General features: G+C 37.2%; 1 protein-coding gene across 1 annotated transcript in view; it reads right to left on the bottom strand.

The window, feature by feature from the left end:
* Positions 1 to 3,875: 3,875 nt before the first annotated feature.
* The window catches only part of LOC149200328 (cullin-1-like), a 121,330-nt gene continuing 99,131 nt past the window's right edge, over positions 3,876 to 26,074 (bottom strand). Inside the window, exons 14-19 of the mRNA XM_089402656.1 lie at positions 5,901 to 6,018; positions 5,487 to 5,648; positions 5,229 to 5,372; positions 4,774 to 4,992; positions 4,499 to 4,666; positions 3,876 to 4,375 (exon numbers count right to left, since the gene is read on the bottom strand). Of these exons, the coding sequence (XP_089258782.1) occupies positions 4,274 to 4,375; positions 4,499 to 4,666; positions 4,774 to 4,992; positions 5,229 to 5,372; positions 5,487 to 5,648; positions 5,901 to 6,018 (913 nt within the window). The 3' untranslated portion in view covers positions 3,876 to 4,273. The remainder of the gene's footprint in view (positions 4,376 to 4,498; positions 4,667 to 4,773; positions 4,993 to 5,228; positions 5,373 to 5,486; positions 5,649 to 5,900; positions 6,019 to 26,074) is intronic.

Below are 26,074 nucleotides of genomic sequence, written 5' to 3'. Positions count from 1 at the left end.
AGCCCAGCAGAACTCTGATCTCCCCTTTGGGTTTCCATTTGCTCTGAATCCACCAGTTCAGGGCTCTTTCAGTTGGCCATATTCCCATGAACTTGCATATAACGACATGTTCCTGCATGTATTCTCTATATTCATCTACCCCAGGGTCCTGGATTTACAATTCTGGGTTTTCTTGGCTTTGTGATTACAGTTATTCTTGGTCTTTTTCCCCTGATCTTGCAGCGGCTCCTGAGATTGTGAAGGATTGACGTTAGCAAAGAAGGGCGAGTCTGCGGCCTTGCCCTTGTCTGTCCGAGTATCCTTGGTTGGTCTTTTCACTGTGTCACCGTTCCTTTCTGGCAGCTCGTTTTCCTATGGATGAGTAGTTTCTTCTTTGTTAGAGCTTCCTCCGGGTGGCATACAGAAGGCAGAGCTAGAAGCAAACTTTGTGAAGAATGAAGCTTGGTCTAACGACCGACCAGAGACCATATCCTTTAAAGAGCAGACGCCAGGATGCTGTTGCGAATCCGCCATGGCGGGCAAGGCCCAGAGGGCCAGAACCATAAGCACCTAGCGGAGGACGCGGAGCACACACAAGCCATCGTTGGTGTGATTTGGAAATTCCTATCAACCCAAAAAATTTGGTGTCAAAAACTAATATAGTTTAATTTAACTTTTGTGAACAATTTAGCGAAAAGGATAAGAAATAACAAAAGAATTAACAAGAATAAATAATAAAAGAACAAAAATGAATAAATAAAAATTTAATTAAAAATAAAATAAAAAATGTAATTGTATCTCTTTGTAAATTTATAAATTAACCTTGAATTTATTCAAATTTATTATTTTTTTCCTAATCAAAAACTAATAATTAAATTATTTATTTACTATTTTATGATTTTTTTTAATTTTCAAACTTTAATATTTATTATGGATTGATTTCCATCATATTTTACTAGAATTTATTAAGAGAAAAAATATATAGTTTAATTTAATTTACGTGAACAAATTAAAAAAATCAAACCATTTAAAAATAAATAAAAATTTAATTAAAAATAAATTTTATGATTTTTTTTAATTTTCACACTTTTAATATTTATTATGGATTGATTTCTATCATATTTTACTGGAATTTATTAAGAGAAAAAATATATAGTTTAATTTAATTTACATGAACAAATTTAAAAAATCAAACCATTTAAAAATAAATAAAAATTCAATTAAAAATAAAACAGAAATATAGTTGTATCTCTCTCTTTATAAATTGGGTAAAACTGTATTTCTTTACAAATTTATAAATTTAACCTTGAATTTATTAATTTTTTACCATAAAGAAAAACTAATAATTATTTAAAATCGTAAAATAAAGGGAAAAAATAAAAATAGATTTATAGGATATATTTTAAAGAAAAAGCAAATTAAAAATGAAAAGTTGCGTATATATTAAATATTTACCTAAGGTATTTTATCAAATTTTTAGATTCCTAGGATATATTTTAAAGAAAAAGCAAATTAAAAATGAGAAATTACTATATATTAAATATTTGCGATATTTTATCACATTTTTACACCTTAAAATTTAAGGCAACTTTATTCATTCTCTTTTACAGTGAAAATTTAATAATTAAAACAAAAAATAATATTTAAACCAACCAAGCACAAGTTAAAGAAAAAAAAATTAGTCACTGAACCTTAAAGAAAGACACTATTATTGCGGTCAAGAAAAGTAGCTTGCGAGAATAGCTATTGGATGGTTCTATATACTCCTTGGGATAAAGGTCGCCTTTAACCCTTGTCTCACGGTGCCACAGAACCATTTGTTCGGCAAATTCAGAATGCAATAAGGCTATGGTGATTTCGCTGCTCTATGGATGGAGTATTAATTCATTTATTTTCAAGCCACAGGATCTTCTGCCTGTTCACTCTGATCCTCTGGAGGTACAACAATGCCACATTAAAATTTATGACAAAATTTTATTCATAAACTTTTATGGTGAAAATTGAATAAATATTTATAATTATAAATGGGAAACAAAAAATAATATTTAAACCAACGAAACACAAGTTAGGGAAAAAAATTTATTAAAAATTATGGAAAATTTTTATTAAGTCTTAATTTGTAATTATTTAGAATTATAAAATGGAAAAGAGAGAATAATATTTAAACTAATACAACAAAACAATCTATATAGAGTTATCAAGTCTTTTGATTTCTAATTATTAAGAATTATAGAATGGAAGGGGAAATAATATTTAAATTAATACTCATAAGGAGCTAATAAAAATGATATAACACTAAGGTTAAATAAAATTGAAAACTAAGGTTTAATATGACAGTAAAGGTTAAATAAAATGAAATAAATGCAAACAAAAAAGAAGTTAAAAGGAACATAAATATGCATTGTGAGAAAAACAAATGAGGTGTTCAATATTATTAAGATACTCTAATCACAGAGTTGTTAGGCAATTGTCAAAGAAATTATTTTTTGTAAAGCCGGTTTGCATAAAGCAACTAAAATTTGCCACAGTAACTTCAAATGTGAAAACGCCCCCTTAGAACCATTTTTTTAACAGGCTTGCATAGGGCAACCGATTTGACCAAATCTAAAATTGCCCCAAAAAAACTAAAAGATTTAAAAACCACACAAGAATGAAAAATTTAATCAAGACCTTGACAATAACTGAATTTGATGAACACGTTAACAATGTAACATATTGAATGTGATCAAACACATTAACAATGTGACAAATTGAATTTGATAAATCCATTTGACAATGGAGCAAGTTCATCTTACCTTTAACGCCTTTAAATAGTCCTAAAAAGCATAAAAGCACAACATCCACTTTCAATATAATTGGACCAAGGAAAGTCTCTTTATTTAGTAATCTTTTGTTAAGAAAGGGTAAACATGATAAGTGAAACACCATATTGCAACTCTTGTATATCATCTTGGTAATTGGCACATGTCTTTCGAAAGCTTTCTTAAAGATCAGAAAAGACATAATAAAAAATGAATGTCCATCAGTTCATAAAAAGGAATTGATTTTGAGTTTCATGGAAATGTTTCATGTCCGCATGAAAATTAACCAAAAATTGCTCAGAACTAACTAGACACCAGGATCCTCAAATGATCAATATCTCTTGGGCCTATCACCTATCATTATACTCACCAAATCTGTGTTCCTAACCCGAGTGTCGGCATTCAACAGTTAGCACAAAGATTATGTTATAGATAACACAAAGAATGTGTACACATCTCTCTCAGATGCACTATTTCCAGGGGGGTGACGCCTGCCAACCATCATGAAAGAAAATGCAAGCATTTTTTGGTGTTGCTTCTCGTTTTCCTAGTTGAGAGTAGAAAGAGAATTTTACCCAAACGCAGCATTACCTAACCAGCATTTCCATTGTCAAAAGGTGGGCCAACTCATTCAACCAAAAGCTATCAATAAGAAATCCAGAAGCTCATAGTTGAAAACAAACCAAAACCTTCTAAAATCATACGAGTACTACCAAGCACACTAGTTTATGCTATCAAACAAGCCCACTGCTCTGTTTCCCAAAGATAAATGAGTTGAAAGGAAACCATATGCCATTGTAAAGGAACAAGTAGCTGCCAATTCCTTGTGCCCAAGGAGACTCCCTCAGTTTGGGTCCTGTATTCTGCTTACATAATGACCAGAGATTGAAGTCGAAGCTGACATACGCAAATGCTGCACAATAACCTCTAAACTTATTCTAAGATCATTGCAGAACCACTTGATAGAGTGCCAGTCATTAGAGAACTTCACAGCGAAGATGATCAATTTAATCTATTAGAAAAAGAATCAGATATTTTAATGACTAAAATTCAGTTATGACATTTGAGCATAATCAAAACATAGAACTTGCTGAATTATCCAACCATATGAATTGGAGAAAAATAACTTGGGAATTGTCGACACTGCATCCTTCACTGTTTCAACAAAGGGGAAACAGGTGCAAGTTCCACCTGCACCACATGCCTGTTTACCAAGCATCCAAATAAATTAAAAAACAAAAAGCTCAGTGACCATATCAGGAAACGAAAGTTTCATAATATCCTTCTGTGGAAACCCTCATGGCGGCCAAACCCATTTCTGAGGATGTCTACAACCTTCAACGTTTGAGTAAGCAGTGATGCTTTGTAATAAGCTCTTCGCCAACATTGGAAGCACTAAATAATATAAATACAAGCACCTAGGAGCAAGTCAATATATGAATTGCTGCAAGAAGCAAGCTTTAAAAAGCTTGTACAAACATCGCACCAGTAGTTCAAGCCAAATATCTGAACATATTAGGATTATCTTTGTCCCTCTCCAAGTATTCCCTTGTAATTAGATCTTCAATTCTCTTCTTGATTGCCTTGAAATCAGGCTGATCAACACAAGTTTGTTTCAATTAGTCAATCAGTAGGAAAATTTATTTTGGAAATAGAGTTATTCATTTAACTCACTTGATGCTATGCTAACTAAATGTATCATCCTACGCAGGACGTACCTTGAACATCCGTCCCAGTTGCTCAACGCACTCCATCACTAGCTGCTGGTGAGATAAAACTTTTCGGCTCTTCATGATTCTTACAATTGATGCATCAATAGCATAACGTCGATCTTTATCTACATCCTCAATAACTTTTTTCTTCTCATCCACTGGTGGAAGAGGAATCTGCAATCAAATAGAAAAGGAAAACAAATGTGTGAACCTTGATCAGAATCATTTGTTTTTAAATCAGAAAACTGATGCCAATATTTTTATTGCAGTAGAACTCAAACCTTTATTCTCCTCATTTTGTCGGTAAATTTTGCGTTGAATTCAAAATAATCTGTTTGTGCCACAGTTTTTGTGTTTGGTTCTTTATTGAGGATTTTGTATTTTGCACATGCAAGGGAGTGCAGCAATCTGACAATATCTTCATCGGTTAAATTCAACTGAGACTTGATTTCAGAGTAACTTAGCCTCTCTGACGCATTGAACAGCAAAAGTGCAGATGCCTGAAGGATCATTGCGATGCAGTAAGTTTCAATAGTATCATAACAAAAGGTTGGTGCATTCATAGATGACAAAGTGAAAAGCAACAACAAAATAAAACATTTGAGCTATCAAGTATTATATCTGATCATTCTATAAACCACTTATTTTTATTGCACATTTAAACTTCAAAGTAAGTATCACTAATAAAGCATAAAATCCAAAAGTCAGTACAACCAACAATGCAAAATTACAAGACCTGGTAAGTTGTCACAATAAGTTCCATTGGCTTAGGATCAAACTTCCCAATAATATTACAGGTTCCCAAAGAATATATCCATGTAAGCTTCCGATGTTTAGTTTTTGTTTGATAAAACTCTTTGAACACCTCAACACATTTAACCTGCATTGCAGTGGTAAAATTCAATAAAAAAATAAAAGCCATTTTACCTACTAAAATACTCTTGTGGCTGCTCAGTAAGTTGCAATAATATGCAGTATATGAAAAACTACATACCATCTCAGCAGGTAGATTAAGATCAAATGACTTGTAACTTGGCCAAAATCCAGTTGTCAAAACTGTCACAGTCAAATCTATTCCGGGATGCGCAAGTGGGTTCTCATTAAGATATTCCTCAAAATTATTTTGATTCTCCCTTCCTAAAGTTAAATCAGTAACCTGAACAGACCGATACAGAATAGACATGAAAACATAAAAATAAAAGCTCCAACTTTTATATGCACAGAACTTAGAAAATGGGAACAGATGAAAATGGGAAGTTTGACTTGGAAAATTAAAATAAAGTAGAAGAGTACAATGAAAGAAACTACAAGTTTATAATATTTCTGAGATAAACTACAGTAAAATAAGCTTGCCTAATACCAGTTACAATTACAATTTTTTTCAAATGGAAGTGAACTACTAGCATACCATTCTCTCCATTTTAGAAGTAAACTGGTATCCACACTGTCGCTTCAATTTTGTCAATATGTTTGTTTCATCATCATTTGCACTTTTAGCAAATAGAAGTCTCTGTGCAAGCTTTTTCCTGCAATATTGAACACGGCCAAGGTGAGTAGCCCAACATATAACAGAGCTCAAAGCTCAAACGTCTTTCAAAATATTATCACATCTATACTTTAAAAAACAATCTACAACATGGAACATGAAATAATTGACAAGATGCTTCTTATTATCACTAAATGGAAATGATGCACTTCCCCGACCTGGAAATATTACAATGCACTGTAGCCAGCTTACAATATTAAGGAAGATCCCATTGGCTAAGAAGCCAAATATAGGGGAGCATCAGTTCTGTCAGTCACCAAAGACTTGCACCTGGAACCATCCACTTGATAAACCCTACTTTGGCCCATGAGAGGTGAAACACATCTCTTACGGGATTTCAATCCTAGAGGAGTTATTGAATAACCCCGCTTACCATGTAGCCAAGCCCCCATTGACAATCCCCAACAACTTTGGAATGCATTATTTAACAACAAGACAGGCATTGCGATGAATGTATTTTCTTTTTATCTATTAAGAGGGTGGGTACTGAGAATGTTGCAAATGTAACTTCCATCAGATGTGACAAGGAATATGAAGAGTAGAGACTTCTATGACTTAAAAGTTCTTTGAATTTTCAGTATGCTTGTCCTAATAAATTGTGCAAAATTCAAAGATTTGTAGAGCTTAAGATTGATTTTGCAAAGCTTATGACAGGGATGATAGGTCCTTTGTCATATAGATGTTTCTGTTTGGTCCGAATTGTATTGCAATGGTGAAAACCCTCTTTTCTAAAGCTTCAGCCATTGTCTCAATTAACAACACTCTGACCAAATGCATTCCACTGCATCAATCAATCAGACAGGGGTGTCTTCTTGCTCCTATGTTTTATCTATGGATGCCTTAGGCTATTTATTGGAGTCTAAAAGGACGCAAAGGAGATTCCACAGAATCTCTCTTCAAGATGGATTGGAAATTATCAGTGACCATCTTGCTGATAATTCTCTTCTTTCTGTGTGCTTGGACCAGGATTTAGCACAAACTACTAAGGGCTGTTTGAATACTTTCCGTTGTGCTTATAGGTCTATGGTCAATGAACGAAAAACGGATTACTGATTGATCAAGCTTTGAGGATCCTCCAAGTTGGATTCTGTTTTATGGAATTGGATCAATCCTAGCATGGTTGCTCACTATCTTGGGATTTTATTTGATATTCACCTCTCCGTTGTTGATAATTGAAAGTTGAAACTAGTGTCTTAAGAGGTTGCAGTCGAAGCTTTTGGTTCAGCAACATAAGGATCTCCTTTTGGCCAGGAGGCTTACTTTGGTATCATGTTTTCTCCAAGCCTCACACATCTACTATGTCTCTCACTGGCTCCCAAGCAGAGTTCAATTCAAGAGACGAGAACAAATTCTCAAGTCCATTCTTTGGTCCAAATAAGATGGCATGCAAGGTCTTCCTATGGTTCTTTGGGAAGGAGGGTGGCTTTGGCATTGTTGATGTGGTGATGCAGGGTCATTTTGACTGCATAATGGACTGCCAGGTGTCTTGGAGGATCCACCCCAAGGAAAATTTTAATGTTCATAGATTCCAGTCTGCTCACCATCTACTTTTGATCTAAAGTCATTTTGAGTTGTTTGATCTTATCTCATACCTTCAATCCTTTAAGGTGTCCGAATCAGTCATCTATTGCAGCATATGGGAGGCTTGCAAGTTTGCTTCTCCTTTGGTTAGTTCACTATTACCAAGATTGTCCTCCTATGGGCCACTCCCACCTTAGAACCATGCGCCTAGCGGGAGCATCCATCAGAGCACGCTTCAAGCCCTTTTGGCATGTTCCCTGCCACTGTTGGGAGCACAACACTCACAAGGAAGGATTGGAGAGAACTGACCCATCAGAAGCCTCTTCTACCTCCAATAGACTGGCCATCAAAGGCATTGTGAGTTTGCCTCCTCCTAAGGATCGTTACAAGATGAATATTGATATGAAAGGATCTTTTGGAGAGATTGAGGCTAGAAATTTGGGTAGATATGGGAAGTCACTTCAACAATATGATTCCAAGAAGCTCTACTCTGATCTGTTTCGGTGGCACCCTCTTTCTCCAGTGTTGAATGCTTGATGGACATCTTCTAACCTTAAGGCTAGATGGATCTATTGGTTGCACAATGTCTGGCCGCTCCAAATGAGCTACAAACTCCCCCGTATTTGCATGGTCAGTTGTTTACTACGGGCATCCCTCTAAAGCCCATCTTGCCAAAAGTAGGTTGACAAATGGCCATTGTCCCTGTAGCAGCTGCTCAGATGTTCATCAGCGTGCAGCTCTTCTTGGTGACTCAAGGTCCTTGCTATTGTCAAACATTTTCAGCATGCCTTCAAATCACAAACTTATTTAAAATCTATGCAAATATGTTTTCTCTGATGATGTCAGATAGGTCCAATCTTTCTGTCAGTCATGGCAAGAAGAGGTATGTATGCAATTGTCTGTAAAAGGTGTTGAAAAAAGGGTAACTAGGTTCAGTATTTGTCAATGTAATTTTGATCTTTGTACTTGTCAAGAAAAAGAATTATTATTTTTATAAATTATATGAATGAGTTTCTTGCTCATTCTATAGGTCTAGGAAAGTTAAAGAGTCAAAATTATATTGAAGGGCTCTTCTTGAGTATTTATGTAATGAACATGAGTCAACCTAGTGTCAAGCAGCCCTCAAAGACAAGCACCATTCCTCAAAGAAGAAGCCTGCAAGCAAAACAATGAAGAGAACATCATGTCGGCTCAATAAACAGACACAACATTTCACACTGTATGTCAGCTCATTTATGGAGACGTGACTACTATAAATACCCAGCTGGGGTATCCGCAAAACACAGAAGAATATCCGTACACCTCTGATATTTCGAATGGTGCAGGAAGCTCTGAAATTTTGGCTTTCGGATAGGTGCAGGAAATACAGGAGGTACAGGATCTTGAATGTCTCAGGGATGACTGCAGTAAGGAATCTCGGATACCTGCAATGTTTTGAAGGGCTGTTACAGTATGTATTTCAGAAGTCAGTCCACCATATTTTCGTCCTCCTCACAGTCTCACAGTCATCACCATAGCAGCATAACAGTCTCAGCATACTTGTGAATGCAAGCGTCCTGAAGTAACACTCTTTGTCTCAGCCTACTCTCTAGATGCCACTACAGTCTCGGCATACTTACCGGTGATCTCATTCCAGCATTCTAGATACAGTCAAGATCAAGGTGAAGTAGCAATGATAGTCTCGGTCATGATCACTATCTCGGAGCAGCTCACATGCAAGTATAAAAGACCTCGTTGATATGGTGATGAAACAATGATCTAGGTGGAAGTACAAGCAATGGTGCAACTACAAGAACCTCTGTGGTACTATGATGATGATCTCTACAGTAAGAAGAGGATTGATGTCTTGGTCTTGGAGTGGCCTAGTAGGTCAAGGGTCAAGGTCTTGGTATTCGTCAATTGGAATCTCTATAAGAAGAATTGTGTGTGGGTTTTCCTCTCCAAGAGGGAGAGGTTTTGGCCCTGGCAGAAAGCCAACATCTTGTGTTCTTGTCTCTTTGTTTTGGTAGTAGTTTGATGAAGCAAACACACACTAATAATAAGAAGAAGATCAAGCTAAGATAAATTGTAAAAGCACTTCACAAATTGTTATCATGCTAAGAAGAATCACTCTAACTCTAACTGCCCTAGATTCTTCAACATGGTATCAGAGCTAAGGTTCAGAAGTCAAAGGAAGGGCAGCAAAGAGACATACAAGGATCAGTCTTCAAAGGCATCAAAGTAAGGTTAAGGGTTTTGTCAAGAATAAAGGATCAAGTATACAACAAGCAGTCTACATCAGCAAAGATTATCATCTTGGAGAAGGTCGAAAATCCGAGGAGCAGTCCTAATCTACACTACAACAAAAGGAAAACACAGTACCTTTCACAGTCTCGGTGCTAGCCTCAAAATTTGGGTGTCATTACAACCCATGTCATACCACAGCAATCTTAATGACTTAAGCAGTTTCGATGATTGGTATTGAACAATGCTCGAAGGCCACAAAGATCTTTGCTCATGCTAGTCAACTCAAGCAAGGTTCTACTCCAGCAAGGAGCATTGCAACAAGGTTACAAAGATATACAGTCACAACATACATTACAGCAATATCACTTCAGAAGGAGAACACAATGCCACATCTCGGGTGGACATCATGACAGTGCTCTCAAAATTCTTGATTTCGATTCCATACCCTCACAGTCAAGGAATCAAATAATCTCAACATATCATAAAAGGCAGTAGTGTTTGGTGCTAAACAATGCAAGGAAGTTGTGATGAAAGGACACTAATGATGGGCAGCTCAAGCAAAAGAAGCATCAAGGTGAAGATCACCTCTTCACACACCAAGTATGTATCTTTCAATTTTATAATTAGATTTGGTTAAATGATTTCATGATTGCAAGGGGATTTATAAACCGGTTAGATAATCGAAAGTCCTTGCATAGAATAAGTAGGATTGTCATAATCCTCATAGAAAAGAATAATCATAGATATCTAAAGGTCTATGAAGGTCAAGCATTGTTTGAATCCATCAAGAGATTCATAGGATTCATATGATATCACTCAAAAGTCCTCTCATACCTAAATAGCAGAAAAGGAGACGTAAAGAGAGATATATTAAATGCTAGATATACTCTCGGAAATTAAAGTAAAGAAGGTCACTTAGACCTACACAATAGTAAAGGTATTAAAGAATGAAGGAATAACTTCATGAAGATCTAGAAAAGATGATAAGAAGGTAGTCATCATTGATGAGCAAGGTAACAAATATAAAAAAAAAAAAAAAAACAAAGGAGGTTACCTCACCCGGCAATTTGTGGTCTCTATGCTAAAAAGACAAGTTGTAGTCTATAGTAGTAGAGGATAAAAGAATTCAACCATGTGCAGAAAGGAAAGGCAAGGTTGGTCCTCAAGCAAAGACAAAAATAAGTATAGTTAAGATTCAATGCTATAGAAAGATTTTGGAAGCTCATATCACTGAAAGATGGAGGAAGCTAAAAAAAGGGCCAAGGAAAGAGGGAGTAACAAATCTCTCCTATGAGTAAGATAGTATCCCTCACAAAAAGGTCCTATCATAAGCTCCTAGACGTTGTGTTATAAGATATGACAATGATAATAAGATGCATCATGGCATCATAGAAGCATTAGAAACAAGAACATGTAACATCTCCATAGGGATCATGAAGGACAAGAAATCCATGGCAGACAACACGTAGGATATATAGCTCTTGGGAACCTCAGTGGACATTGAAGGAAAAAAAGGAGTCATCTAAGGCTCATCATACATAGAGTTAAAAAAAAGAAGGAAACATCTGCCAGTTGGGGATATACAAGATCCTCAAAAAATTCTCTGATGGAATCCTCATCATAGGGTTCACTAATCTAGAGAGGAAGCAAGTGTTTCAATAGGAACTCCGACTTATGGAATCCATGTGATGATGATGTGATGACCTGAAGGTAAAACAAGGTATGTATGCTTATGTTTAATATTATAATGTCATGTCATATGGTTGCAGGTAACATGGATCATTGCTTCTATCTTGAGAAGCACGAACAAGACAAAAAGGATCTCTTCCTCTGAAAAGACGCAAGAATTCATAAGTCACACTAGATGAAATCCACATAATACGTCCTCATATGAAATATGAGGTGATTGACTACAATAAGGAAACTTTGATTGAAAGCTATGGAATGTGTGAGGAAGGAAGAGATCGTGAGATATGCAACCATGATGAAAGGCTATCAACATCCAAAAGACCACGAAGATTTGACTAGGAAACCTCCCAGAAAGATACAAAGACTCTGATGAAAGTCTGAACCCAGTAAGAAAGAATTAAATTAACAAAAAAAAAGATGAAGACCCTTGACAATGGATATCTTTGGGAGATATGTCAATAAGTGTGCAAGATGCTAATACCTACAAGATGTCATGATGAAGAGCCATCTTGTAAGGTATGATTTAATTTAATATGATGTTTTGATTTATTGAATAACATCGGGATGAGTTCATGTAGGCCTACTAGAAGAACACTTGTAAGTACAAATACAACCAAAATTCATGCAATGTATGGAAACTCCTGAAAGAAGCATGGAGAGAAAAGAAGTGGCCATATGAACAAAGTTCTAGATGTATGCCAAGAAGGCCAGTTTCCATGAAGAAAGGAAGGACATGATGGAATAAGAAGGAAAGTGATTAATGGTTGTTTCCCTACAATGAAGAAGCTCAACTAAATTTCATGGCATCAAGGAGAGAAGTTGATCAAGCGGCTGAAGAACCCACGAATAAGTTGTTGATGTATAAAAGGGTCCCTAACTAAGAGGGAGCTATGTTAGGTCCCTGATCAAGAGGGTGTTTGAATTAGATCACCCCTGATTACAAAGGAGTGACAATTGTGTTTTTCCATGTCATGTGTCATGGACTAGAGCGGGATTAACAGTCGTAAGTCTAGATGAAGGCCATGAATGGAAATGTAGACATATGATAGACACAACATTCTTGTCTTCACTTGGGAAGAAAGAATGGGAAGATTGGGTAATCATTTGGCATCCGATACTCTGAGGATGTGTAGGGCATCCAAGATAAAAGTAGACAAGAGGATCGATATTCTTTGAGCGCTAGGAACCCAAGATAAGAATAGTCCTAGAAGGTCACACTCAGTGAACACCCGGGTGGGTATGTACCTTGAGAGACAATGATGAAGGTGTCTATAAAACATTGGTCTCGCCAGCATTGTAGCTCATGGTCTCGTGGAAAGATGGATTTCTTAGTCAAGGCCTTGCACTATGACAATGTTGATTGATATGATGCTATACAGATGGGATTATCAACCTGATTCTTCTTATGAGAAATTCTTCAGATTGAGAATAACCAAGTACCATTGTAAATACCTCCCTAGTTAAGAGAGAGTGTTGAAGAAAAGGGTAACTAGCTTTGGTATTTTTCAATGTAATTTTGATCTTTGTAATTGTCAAGAAAAAGAATTATTATTTTTATAATTATATGAATGAGTTTCTTGCTCATTCTATAGGTCTAGCAGAGTCAAAAAGTCAAAATTATATTGAAGAGCTTTTCTTAAGCATTTATGTAATGAACATGAGTCAACCTAGTGTCAAGCAGCCCTCCAAGACAAGCACCATCCTTCAAAGAAGAAGCCTGCAAGCAAAACAATGAAGAGAACATCATGTCGGCCTCAAAAATATATATATATAACTATCATGTTGGCTCAATAAACAGACACAACGTTTCACACTGTATGTCTGCTCATTTATGGAGACATGACTACTATAAATACCCAGCTGGGGTATCCGCAAAACACAGAAGAATATTCGTACACCTCTGAAATTTCGGATTTCGGATAGGTGCGGGAAGTACAGGAGGTACAGGATCTCGAATGTCTCAAAGATGGTTGCAGTAAGGAATCTAGGATACCTGCAATGTTTTGAAGGGCTATTACAGTATGTATTTCGGAAGTCAGTCCACCATAATTTCAGCCTCCTTACAGTCTCATAGTCATCACCATAGCAACATAACAGTCTCGGCATACTTGTGAATGGAAGGGTCCTAAAGTAACACTCTTTGTCTCAACCTACTCTCTAGATGTCACTACAGTCTCGGCATACTTACCAGTGATCTCATTCCAACATTCTAGACACAATCAAGATCAAGGTAAAGTAGCAATGATAGTCTTGGTCATGATCACTATCTCCGAGCAGCTCACAGGCAAGTATAAAAGACCTCGTAGATATGGTGATGAAACAATGATCTAGGTGGAAGTACAAGCAATGGTGCAACTACAAGAACCTTTGTGGTAGTATGATGATGATCTCGGTGAAGCAGCAATTATGATGTGTTAGGATATTCCGACACATAGGAAATAGTTAAGTACAACTTGGTCTAGTATAGAGTTAGGTATAGAGTTAGGTAAAGTGTGTTTCTTTACCGTTGTACATTTTGTAACTTACAATCCGACGGTCACGATATGTAGTGATCCGACGGTTCATTCTCTCCTCGGTATTACCGACACTTGATCCGTGGCTTGACACCCGATTGGTCCATGAATTCTATTTAAAGCGCATGGAGGGTCATTTGTAGGGTAATCCGTGCATGAGAGAAGCTTATGTAAATTTTCATTCTTTGATTAATAAATTGCCTGAAGTGGCCGCGTTGGCTTAGGCCGTGGACTGTTTCCCTCTTTGAGGGTTTTAACCACGTCAAAAATACTGGTGTATTGATCTGTGATCTGGTTGTGAGCGGTGTCCTTTTGGTGTTCTTTCTGAGGACTTACCCTGTAAATTCCTACATGATGATGATGATCTCTACAGTAAGAAGAGGATTGATGTCTTTGTCTTGGAGTGGATTAGTAGCTCAAGGGTCAAGGTCTTGGTATTCCTCAATTGGAATCTCTATAAGAAGAATTGTGTGCGGGTTTCCTTCTCCAAGAGGGAGAGGTTTTGGCCCTGGTAGAAAGCCAACATCTTGTGTTCTTGTCTCTTTGTTTTGGTAGTAGTTTGATGAAGCAAACACACACTAATAAGAAGAAGAAGATCAAGCTAAGATAAATTGTAAGAGCACTTCACAAATTGTTATCATGCTAAGAATAATCACTCTAACTCTAATTGCCCGAGATTCTTCAACAAAAGGTTATCCCCAATCAAGGATTCCAAAGAGTAAAATGCTTTGGCATATTCTGAGTTTATTGTCGCCCTAAGGGTTATTAGGAAGCTTCTTGGGGACTCAAGGTCCTTGCTATTGTACCACTTTTTCAGCATGCCTTTGAATCATAATCTTATCTACAATCTATGCAAATATATTTTCTCTGATAATATCAAATCGATCCAATCTTTTTGTCAGTCATGGCAAGAAGAGGTACATGTGCAATTGTTTGTCAAAAAGGTTATCCCCACTCAAGGATGCCAAAGAGGAAAATGCTTTAGCATATTCTGAGTTCATTGTCGCCCTAAGAGTTATTTGAAAGATCATGCAAAGTCTGCAGAGGAACAATAGTGTTGCGTCGAGAGGACGTCGTGGACGTGGAAATTATGGTTGTAAGATGTGACAGGTATGATATGCGTTGGCAATGGTTGTGTGCAACAAAACAACGGATGCAAAACAGACGAAATAGTTGTCGAGGAGCAGTGTCTGGAGCATTGTAGGTGGGGTCTGTCGAGCGACTGGTCGAGCAGTTGAGTAGCAGCAATGATGGCAGCTTTAACAGTTTTTGTGTGACTTTGAATTCAGTATCCCCCCACCATTTTTTTGCTAGGTTTAGAATGCAAGCAGTGCACAACGGTCGAATGGTTGCAAGGAGGAACAAAATCGGACTGGGCGGCGTCAGGTGGTTGCAAGGGTCTATCGACTCTTGGCTGCTAGTGCGGATGTTTGTGTGTGTTTGTTGTGCAAGTGTTTTTGTTCCATGATGACAAGAATGGCTATGTGTTGCTTAGTAAGGGTCAACGCCTTAGTCAGAAGCGACAGGTCAATGCGAGCTAGGTAAGTTGGTTGTCTTTTATTTTTATTTTTATTTTCCCTAAGCTTTTTTGTTTTGTTCTTTTTTTGTTATATATATATATATATATGTGTGTGTGTGTGTGTGTTTTATATAAAAAATATTTAATACTTTTTTTCCAATAATTTTTTTCAATTTTAATTTTTTTAATACTATATTTTTTGTTCTTTAAATAGCCAAGGCCTGATAGCGAAAATGAAGACCCTCCAAAATCTTATAGCGAAATGATTCAATCACGACGACAACAAATTTGACGGAAAGTTGACGGCTAAAAGTCGGAATGAGACGTGGCTCTGATACCAAATGAAGCTAACAAAGTTCCTTATCAAAATTAATTACTCCAAAAGACTTGGAATATAAAGATATCCATCAGGATACAAATATTATATATTAAATGTATGAATAAGAATGATACAAATGAGAGCGAGAGGTCTGCTTATATATTATGCAAATGCATCTTCATGGAGAGTCATGTCTCATTTAGACATGACTCTTCAACCTAATTACTAATTAACTAATCATTATTTATGATTATTATCATTTACATTATTTCCTATATATTTATTCATAACATGAAGGCAACACCATCCATGTGTTCGTGTCGTGGAGTCTCGATGGCATGTACTTTTTCTATTTCATTTTTTTTTGTTCTTTTTGTCAGCTAACCCATGGGGATTTGAACCAGTGACCTATTACAAGGAGTGCCTTAGTAGTGCACCCATTCACCATCAATTCAATACCCTGTGGGCAACATGTATTTTTTTATTTAAAAAATAAAACCTAAATATTTCAAAGTGATAAAATTTCAATTTTATGACCATCGAGGCTTTTAGAAATGTTCGAAATTAGAATATGTCAACTTAGAATGCATCTAACACATAATTATGAAAAAATTATATTTTTCCTAACATTTTGATATTTTTCCATGTAAATAATCTTTTTTATAATGAATTAGGGTAAATTCAAGATAGATGCCACACCCACAACCAAACATTCAGTCAAATCCAATCCACATGAATGGCTCATGTAACCTTGAACATGATAAAAGTCAAAAGTAAAAACGAAAATGTTTTTCCTTATTTGCAGAAAGGAAAATCGGCACTTAGAGGAGTGGATCGAGCCATTAATCTATAATTGGGTTGGGTTTGGTGAAAGCAGGATGTTGTCACTGCCCCCACTAGGGTCCAAGTCCCAGAAGAAGCAAAATGTTCACTCCTCGTAGACCACCACAGCCCCACAAGGGCAACATTGAACAGCAGGAGCTATCATGGTCATTATATTTGGTCAGCTGGTCACCCAACATAAAGTGTGACACAATGTCCCACCTTTTAATAGGTGGTAGATGCTCAGAGCATTAAATGTCTTAAGCATCTTGTCCAAACACTTTTACTCAGACAAAAATAATGTGTTTTTTTGTGTGTGGAGGGAAGCGCAAAGTGGGGCATTAGCCCATCGAAAACCACTGGATGTCCCCATAAGACTATGAGATGTCCCTTGGGTGTCACCATAAGATAAAGGGCATCCCCAAGATAGTCCCATGGTACATGAGATCACCCAAGCACATCCTCATGCCATCCACTATAGATCAAGAATGATAGATAAGATAAGATAATTTTGCTAATGTTCAACAAATGACCACAAAATGTAGGTCAATGGGCCTAAAGAGTACAATGTAGGAGTGCCAACACCACTCCTAGAGAAAGCCGAAAAGAATCCAAAGAAACAAACCTACAAAAGTATAACATAAAAGCATCAAGAAAATATGTATAAAATCATGACAAAGGTACGATGATACAAAATACTAAGCAACTTTGTCCAAGACATGAAAGGTGGACAACCCAACTTGAGAACCTATCAATAGATTGAAATTTAGAGAAAGAGTTCAAAGGATGTTGCCAATGATGTCAAGGTCTCTTGTATCTAATCGTAGAGGGAAGGGAGGAAAACTAGCTCGTTGTTAGAGACTTCTGGGACAATTGAGGAGCTCGACAGCACAATCTCGGGAGTAGTGTTGCGGGGGAGCACCCCCCCGCTTTCTCGATCCCGCTCCCAATCCGTGCTCCAAACGGGAGCAACTCAAGAGCGGGTTGGGAGCGCGCTCCCTTAAAAAAATTTACACTCCCTGCTTTTTTTCAATTTGATAGAGGGAGCGTCGCTCCCATCGCTCCGGGAGCGATTTTTATAACCCAGGAGTGATCGCTCCCGACCGCTCCCGAGTTATATAAATTGCTCCCGACGGGAGCGACGCTCGAAGAGACGCGCGGAAAGAATAAAGAATAAACAACAACAACAACAAATAATTAACAACAAAACAAGAAAAACATTAAAAACATAAAACAATAAACAAACAAATAAATAAACAAAAAAAACAATAAAATAGTTAAAAGAACAACCAAAAGAAGAGAAAGACAAAAGAAACAAAAAAATAATAATAAATAAATAAATTTGGGCAGACAAGGAAGATAAATACAAAAAATAAAAATAAAAAATTGTGGAAATAAAATGAGGGAGGGAGGGTTAAATAGACCCTCCCTCATTCATTTCATCATTTTAATGAGAGTGAGAGTGAGAGAGTGAGGAGCAAGGAGAGAGCAAGAGAGATCAAGGAGCAAGGAGCAAGAGAGTGAGAGAGCAAGAGACAGCAAGGAGCAAGGGGAGATTGGACGCCAAAGAGGTAGGCTCTACAATATTGTATAGAGTGTCTAGCAATTTATTTTTAATGTTCATTCCTAAATAAATAAATAATTTTCTCTAATTCCCATTCCATTTTTTTAAATTTTGCAGATTCAAAACTTCAAATTTCAAACATCATGGTTATATTTCTTGGCACTTCAAATTTCAAACATCATGGTTATATTTCTTGGCATTTTCTTCTTCTTGGTTCCTTTTTTTTGTTATTATGGTGTTGGAGAGTAGAAAAATGAGGGTTGAAAATGAAGAAGGGGGTCATAGTGGATTTGATGAAAACCCCAGTGAGGAGGAGCTGGAGGAAAGTGAACATGAGTCGGGTCAAAAAACTAAACAAGACCAAACTCCATTGTGGAAATATGTTAATAGGCGTAAAGCAAGGAAAGGGGGTGGAACCACTAAATTTCATTGCCCCCATTGCAACAATAATTACACAGGTTCATACACCCGTGCCAAAAAGAACCTCTGCGGGAAAAGGCCATGGGATGGAGATAAACAAATAGGAATCAAAACTTGTTCAAGTGTGTCAGCAGTAGATAGAGCCAAATACATAAGGGAGAAGGAGGAATCCCAATACAAATCTAAAAAATCAAAGGGTTTCTTTGAACCAAGCTCACAATCACATGCACAAAGAACTCCTTCAGTATCCTCCCAAGGCAGTGGATATGGAGGCACAGGGTCACCAGGTTTAAGGCGTAGAAGCATACCAGATTTTCTTGATGAAGGGTGTAGGAATGATGTGGATTCAAAAGTTTACAGGTTTCTCTATGCATGTGGGATACCATTCAATGTTCTTCGCTCACCTTATTGGCACGAAATGGTTTCTGCCATAAATGACGCCCCTAAAGGATACAAGAGCCCTGGGTATGACAAGGCAAGAACCGTTGGACTTAATCATGAAAAAGCAAAAATATCACATTCTTTGAATAGAATGACAAGTTCTTGGACTGACCATGGGGTGTCCATTGTATCTGATGGATGGACAAATGTAAAAGGTAAGCTATTGATAAATGTTCTTGTTGTGTCTGTTAGTGGTGCCATCTTTCTTTCAGCATATGATTACTAAGACAAGTTCAAGACCGGCATCAACATTGTAGAAGCATTACTTGAAACAATTGACCGTATTGGGCAATACAATGTCATCCAAATCATCACTGATAATCCTCCTAATTGTAAGGCAGCGGGAGCAATTATTGAAGATAAATACCAATGTTGCACTACTCGCGATTTTATCGTAAAATCGCAGTTTTTTAAAACCGGCAATATTATTGCCCGATAAATACAACAATTTTTTTCGGCGATTTTTTGGAAAAATTCGGGGAACAACAAAAAAAAATAATAAATAAATAATAAATAATAATAATAATAATAAAATAAATAATAAATAATTTTTATTTTATTTTATTTTATGAGTAGGTGACACAACCTACCCAAGTTACCCCTATCACCAGTAGAGGACGTGGTCTACCTCCTGTAGCTCTTAGTTCTTCAACTTCTAGAGCACAGCAGAGTCCACTACCAACTCCAGCGACATCTACATCTAGAGGGGCAGAGGAAATCAATAGTATTAGACTTTAGTTATTTGGTTCATTTCATTGTATATGACATTATGACTCATGATATGAGATACATTATTATATTTTGTGTTGATATTTTGAGGCTGATTTGGGACTCAGGAGTCAGGACTTACTAATCAGGACATGATTCAAGGTTATGTGTGATGTAGCACTACAAATGATATTACACATCTTATATATTAGTTCTTTTATCATATTTATGTGTCAATGTATTTATTTTATGTTGTAGATTCTTTAGATATTAAAAAAATTGAAAAAATATGAATATTTTTGTATATTACGATTTTTCCAGATTTTTACCAATTTTTACGATTTTTTCCCATCGTCGATAATATCCCGATAACGATTAATGCATCATTGATAAATACCCCAACATATTTTGGTCTGGGTGTTTGGTTCACAAAAAGAACCTTTTGATACATGATATTGTTGAGAACAAAAACGAACAATACAAATGGATTGGTGATTTGTACAATAGAGGCAAACAAATGATAAAATTTATTACAAATCATAGCAATACCCATGGTCTTTTCCGCACTCACTCAAGATTGGAGTTGTTAAAGATTGCGAGGTCTAGATTTGGTAGCTATTACCTCAACTTTAGGTGCCTTTTGAAGGTAAGAGAGTCACTGGCTAGCATGGTATCAAGTCCACACTGGCAGGTATTAAAGGAAAGGGCTACAAATGCCGCTGACAGGCAAGGTTTTGAACAGGTGGAGGAAGTTGCTCTTGATGGTATGTTTTGGGCACGTGTGAGGCAAGTATTGGATTTCACCAAGCCCATTTATCACATGTTTCAGTTTGTAGATACAGGTAAACCAGTGATTGGCGAGGTATACCATGTTGGGGCAAATAAAAGATATTGTTCATAACAATGATCCCAACTTGTATAACCCGATTCAGGATTGTGTGTGTATACGGTGGGATAAACTTAATGTTCCACTACATTGCTTGGTGTATATCCTTACGCCAAAATACTACTCTACATCTTGGTTGGGCCAACCTGCACCAGGGGGTGGGGTTAGGGTCAAACCCCATATAGATGAAGAGGTATCTATAGGATATTTGCAAGCATTAGAAAAGTTGATACCTGACAGGGAGGAATGTGCTAGTGTGCGCCTTGAATTAGGCAGATACTTCAGTGGCACTGGTTTGTTTGGTACCTTTCATGCAATGGAAGATAGAGACAGATTTGATGCTCTCACATGGTGGGAATCATATGGCGGCCATGGACTTTTGCCAAAATTGGCAAAAAAAGTTCTCTCACAGGTTGTAAATACTTCTTCTCCAGAGAGGTGTTGGAGCACCTACAGCTTCATACATAATGTGAAAAGAAACAGACTTGGTGAAAACCGGGCAGAAAGCTTGGTTTGTGTGCACTACAACTTGAGGTTGTTGAGTCATTACTGTGATCAGGCTTATGAGGATCCAACATATAAAATTTGGGACAACCACCCAAAATATGACAATTTGGAGGATGGCACTATACATCTTGAAAAACTGGAAGCGGAACTTATGAGAGAGGAAGATGAAGCAACAACCATGCCACCTCCACCATCCAGTAGCAGTGCTCGAGTTTCAAGTCTTGTTCCTTTGTTGTTGCCGCCTCCATCTACACCCTCACGTGCCTTCTGGTTCTGGTCGTCGGTCTGTGCGAGAGGAGACTCCTAGAAGACCACCACGACCTGCTCATACATCAGACACTTCTCGTGGCAAGGGCCACATGAAGTAGTAGATAATAGATTTACAGTTTACTTGTCTTTTCTAGTTTCTATTAGTTTTCATAGCTGTTGAGTCTTGACTCTTTCATATCATAATGATATTTTTTGTAAACAATATATGGCTGTAACAATTTAAGTTTGAAGTCTGAAGTTGGCAATTATAACTTATTGGTAATGATTCTGAATTACGAATATGATATTTCGTAAAAGTCATTTCATAATTCATTTTATAACATTTCATTTCATGTTAGATATTATTTCTTGTAATGGTTAAAGCTTAAACTTAGCTTAGCTTACAAGTACAACTTTGGTGATCAATGATCATAAACGTTATATATTGAATTTTCAATTTTGAAAGCTTGAAGTTGAAACTTTAAGATTGATGAATCATGATTCACGAGACTCAATATGTTGTATGTTACTAACTTGTGGACGTGGTTGATGAAGATTATAACTTCTAGATGATTGATGTTATATGGTTTAATGACCAATCTATGTTTTTTTTATGTTTTTTATATCTAATTCATCATTCTACATGTTTTTGTTGACATATATGTATCAAAATAAAAAATAAAAAAAATAATAAATAAAAAAAAATATACATATATATATATATACTATATAAAAATCGCTCTCGAATTTGCTCCCAAACCGGGAGCTTTTGAAAATGTGGCTCCCGCACCCGTTTTCGCTCCCACTCCCAAGTAACACTGCTCGGGAGGGATGTATGAATGGGGGGTACTCCTAGCATTTGAGGTTGAAAGAAGGGAAATCCAAATGGATCTCTAGTTGCTCCTCTAGATCTAGGAGGTAGTTTTAGGACTAAAAGGCACACCACATTGGATCCATCTAGAGTTGATCTCTCTAATGCTCTGAGAAAATGTGCCCTGATGTACAAATCAACCCCTCTAAGTCGATCTTCGTAATATCAGGTGGTCTCTCAAAGGGCGAGGTTGAGGGAACCGAGGTATCACCATCCTACTATCTGGCATCCTCTAGAGCTATGCCTATTGTTTGTTGCTCTGATCAAACGAAACAAGTATGAGGTAATCATCCCAGTCATCCAAGGGTGGGGAATGGCATGCAAAATGTTAATTTTTAATAGCAAGTTTGATTTATTTTTCTTCAACAATTATTTTATATCCAAAATTATTTTGCTCAATAAAATTTTGAAAACTCCTTGAAATAAATTCACTGATATTTTATCTTCACAAGTATATTTGCAACAGAAATAAATAGAAAATCAGCCACAAGAAATAGCTATAAAATTATGCCCAACAAATTCTCTTTTCCTTTTAATTAACACAAGAAAATTAGGTCCTCCTTTAACAAGGAAATCCACCCACAAAGAATACACACAAAATATAGCACAATAGAACCTAATTTTTCAGCCACATGGGAATTCTAGCCTCCTAAAGAATTCAGCCTAGTGGAGATTCTTGGTCCTGGAAAATTTTGGCTTCTCTACCTACAAATCGCCAAAACGAACTCCCCTTTCTTGCTCTATACAGCCCCTTTCGCACTAGAGCAAGTCTCTCTTTTACCCATGTGCAAGCCTAGCTAGAAACTCTTGGCCCCTCCACAGATTTTGGCCTCCTAAAAATCTCGGCCCTCACTCTCTCTCCAAAAACTCAACCTCCTCTTTTTGCTCCTGAAATCACCTTGTTTCCCACCTTTCTCTTCTCTTCAGTATTTGAGTCTCACACTCTTGAGAAAACCACTCTCTCAAATGATTTGATGTGTCCCCATCCTCTTTTTGCTCCTGAAATCACCTTGTTCCACAACTTTCTCTTCTCTTCAGTATTTGAGTCTCACTCTCTTGAGAAAACCACTCTCTCAAATGATTTGATGTGGCCCAATCCTCTCCCTTGGGCTTCTTTTATAATTTCATCTTGAGTTAAATCCCTAACCCCAATCTCCAAAGTGATAGATGGGTAGAACTAATTCCAAACCCACTTAGATCATCAATGGTAGAGATTTGATCTAATTCACTTAAATGATTTAATTATTTATCATTGGAAACTTATCCCAATAGCCAACGTTAATCAATTTAATTAATTAATGTGTTTTCTCTAAGTTAGACTTGAGAAAGAATCATATTAATCACTTACACCTCATGACAAAGCACTAAAGCAAATATTGGACATCTTTTGCATGCTTCACACCTAGACCCTATGCAAAAGCCCGTGTGTGCTATAAACTTCAACGGAAAAGTTGGGATCTACGGCTAAAAGTATCGCTTAAGAAGAGGGCTAACCATCTTTGGTCCAGGTGTTGATTTTTTAGTGCAATTAAGGTTACCACAATATTTCTAAAATTTTGATAATTACTTTTGATGTAGATCTTCTTTTAACTTATTCCAATATATCATTCAGCAATTATACTTCAGAAATTCAACCATAAGGAATAGTAGAATAGCAGAGATCACAATGCACAAACAGAGACAAGATTTACCCTAGGAAAACCCACTAAGGGAAAACCCCAACAACCTCTTCAATAGAGAAATTCTTCTTGTTCAATGAGAGACACACCTAGACCTAAACCTATGGTCAAACCTGGTCTTCTCCTCCAAGTCAAGTCACCCAATCTGATCCTACACTTTAGAATTTCAACTCTCCTATAATAGCCACTTGCCACAAAATTTTAGCCTTGCAGCAGTTACCCCAGTAACCTAGAAAATTCCAGCCCCCTACAATAGTTGCCCCAGAAAATGCAAACCACAAAGAGAGAGATCACTTCACACGTGCGAGATGCTAGAGAGAGATGAGAGAAAACTAGTCCTTCTTTCCCTTCGCTCACTCGCCCAAAAATTGTCTTATGAGAGGAATGTGAATTTCCCAAAGAGGTTGAGTTGCCTTTATATAGTGGTCTGTCTAGGGTGAATGGACTTGTCTCTTGTCCGAGGCCAACTTGACTTGAAGTGAGGTTGACTTGTCAGTTTTGGAGCCAAAAATTACATTTCAAAAAATTCGATTTTACATATTTTTAAAAAAGTCACAATGGGACTTTGACTCAAACTAAAATTTCCTTTGACTTGAACCTTTATAAATATGCTTTACAATGATAAATACAATCACATCAAGTGACCAAATGTACATTATGAAGACCAACCATAGTTACAAATTTAACACTCCCTCTCAAATTGAACAGATTTCTCTAAAGAAAAGGTTACCCATTATTACCAGCATCATCATTTATCATGAGCATCTGCTAGTGGCCATATCTGGGGTGATACCAAACACATGGTAATGTCATCAACATATCAGGACTCACTCCTCCAAAGTGATAGGTCCTTGAATCTCATGGCCACTACCTAGGCCAAAATACTGAGACCCTCAACACTCGCCCTTCCTAGTGAGCACTATGGGCCAAGACCTCGCTCAACCACTTCTCGATTGGTGATTGGGTCTAGATGCTAAACAAGACCTCATTCCACCCTATTCAATGTGTCATTAGGGTCCACAACCTCACTCCACCCTTTTGGTGTGTGATCAGGGTCCAGATGTTGAACGACCTCACTCCACCATGCCTAGTGTGTGATCAAGGTCTAAGACCTCACTCCACCATTTATGGTGTGTGATCAAGGTCTGAGACCTCACTCCACCATTTATGGTGTGTGATCAGGGTCCTCTTCTAAGAGACACTCACTCAACACTTCTTGTTGAGCCCTCTGGGTCTCTCGGACCCATTCTCCCTTTCGAGAGAATGTCCATTCGTGTTGCAGCCATATTAGCACTCCCTCTCAACAAGAGTGGTGATCTCCAAGAGCCCTAGCTTGTCTTTGAAGCATTGTTTTACAACCCGGCGGATTCAACTCGGAAACGGCCGAGTCATACCGAGCCATTAAAAAATTTTATGACCCGGCCAGCAACCCGGCTCGGGAGACCGAGTCATAGTTGACTCGGTCAACCCGGCCGGGTCCGTATTGACTCGGCCGAGTCAATGAAACGACGGCTGGGCACGTAAATCATGAAATTTATTCACTTTTTTTTGGATTTTTGGTAAAGTTAAAATCAGTTTATGGATTCCAAAGGGTTTAGGTAAATTGTTAAGTGCTTTTGGGGTCCATTTCCCCCTCCCAAACCCTATTTAAGACAGCCAAATGCTCTCATTCACTCACAGCAGTCTTATGCATTTGAGTGAGAGTCTTCTTTGAGGATTAGTGAGCAGTTCTTGAGCTTGTTTTGGAGCAGCAGTGAGGAGTCTTGGAGGAGCATTGTAGCTGGAGTGAGGAGCTTCTTGGGCAGCCATTTGGAGCAGCATTGAGGAGCTGATTTTTGGAGCAAGCTTGAGGAGGCAGTTTGTGCCTGGAGGTATTTTTTTCCACCTCTATAAATCTGTTTTTGCTTAGTAAATTTTAGGTGCATATCAAGAAAGCTTAGAGAGTGTTTTTAGTCAAATAAATGAACATTGAATCAATTTTTTTTTTTTCATTTTCAGATTGTTTTCCTAGTCAAAAAATGGCACCTAGAGCAAAAGATCCTGCTTGGGCATATGTTGAAATGGTTGATAGTCAGATGTGTTGCAAGTTTTGCCATAGGAAA

Source organism: Pinus tabuliformis, chromosome 2_1, assembly GCF_031772625.1.
Source record: "Pinus tabuliformis cultivar Carrire ecotype Pingquan chromosome 2_1, CPIR1, whole genome shotgun sequence".
In the NCBI taxonomy this organism is placed as follows: Eukaryota; Viridiplantae; Streptophyta; class Pinopsida; order Pinales; family Pinaceae; genus Pinus; species Pinus tabuliformis.
This window is presented reverse-complemented; position numbering and strand designations above follow the sequence as displayed.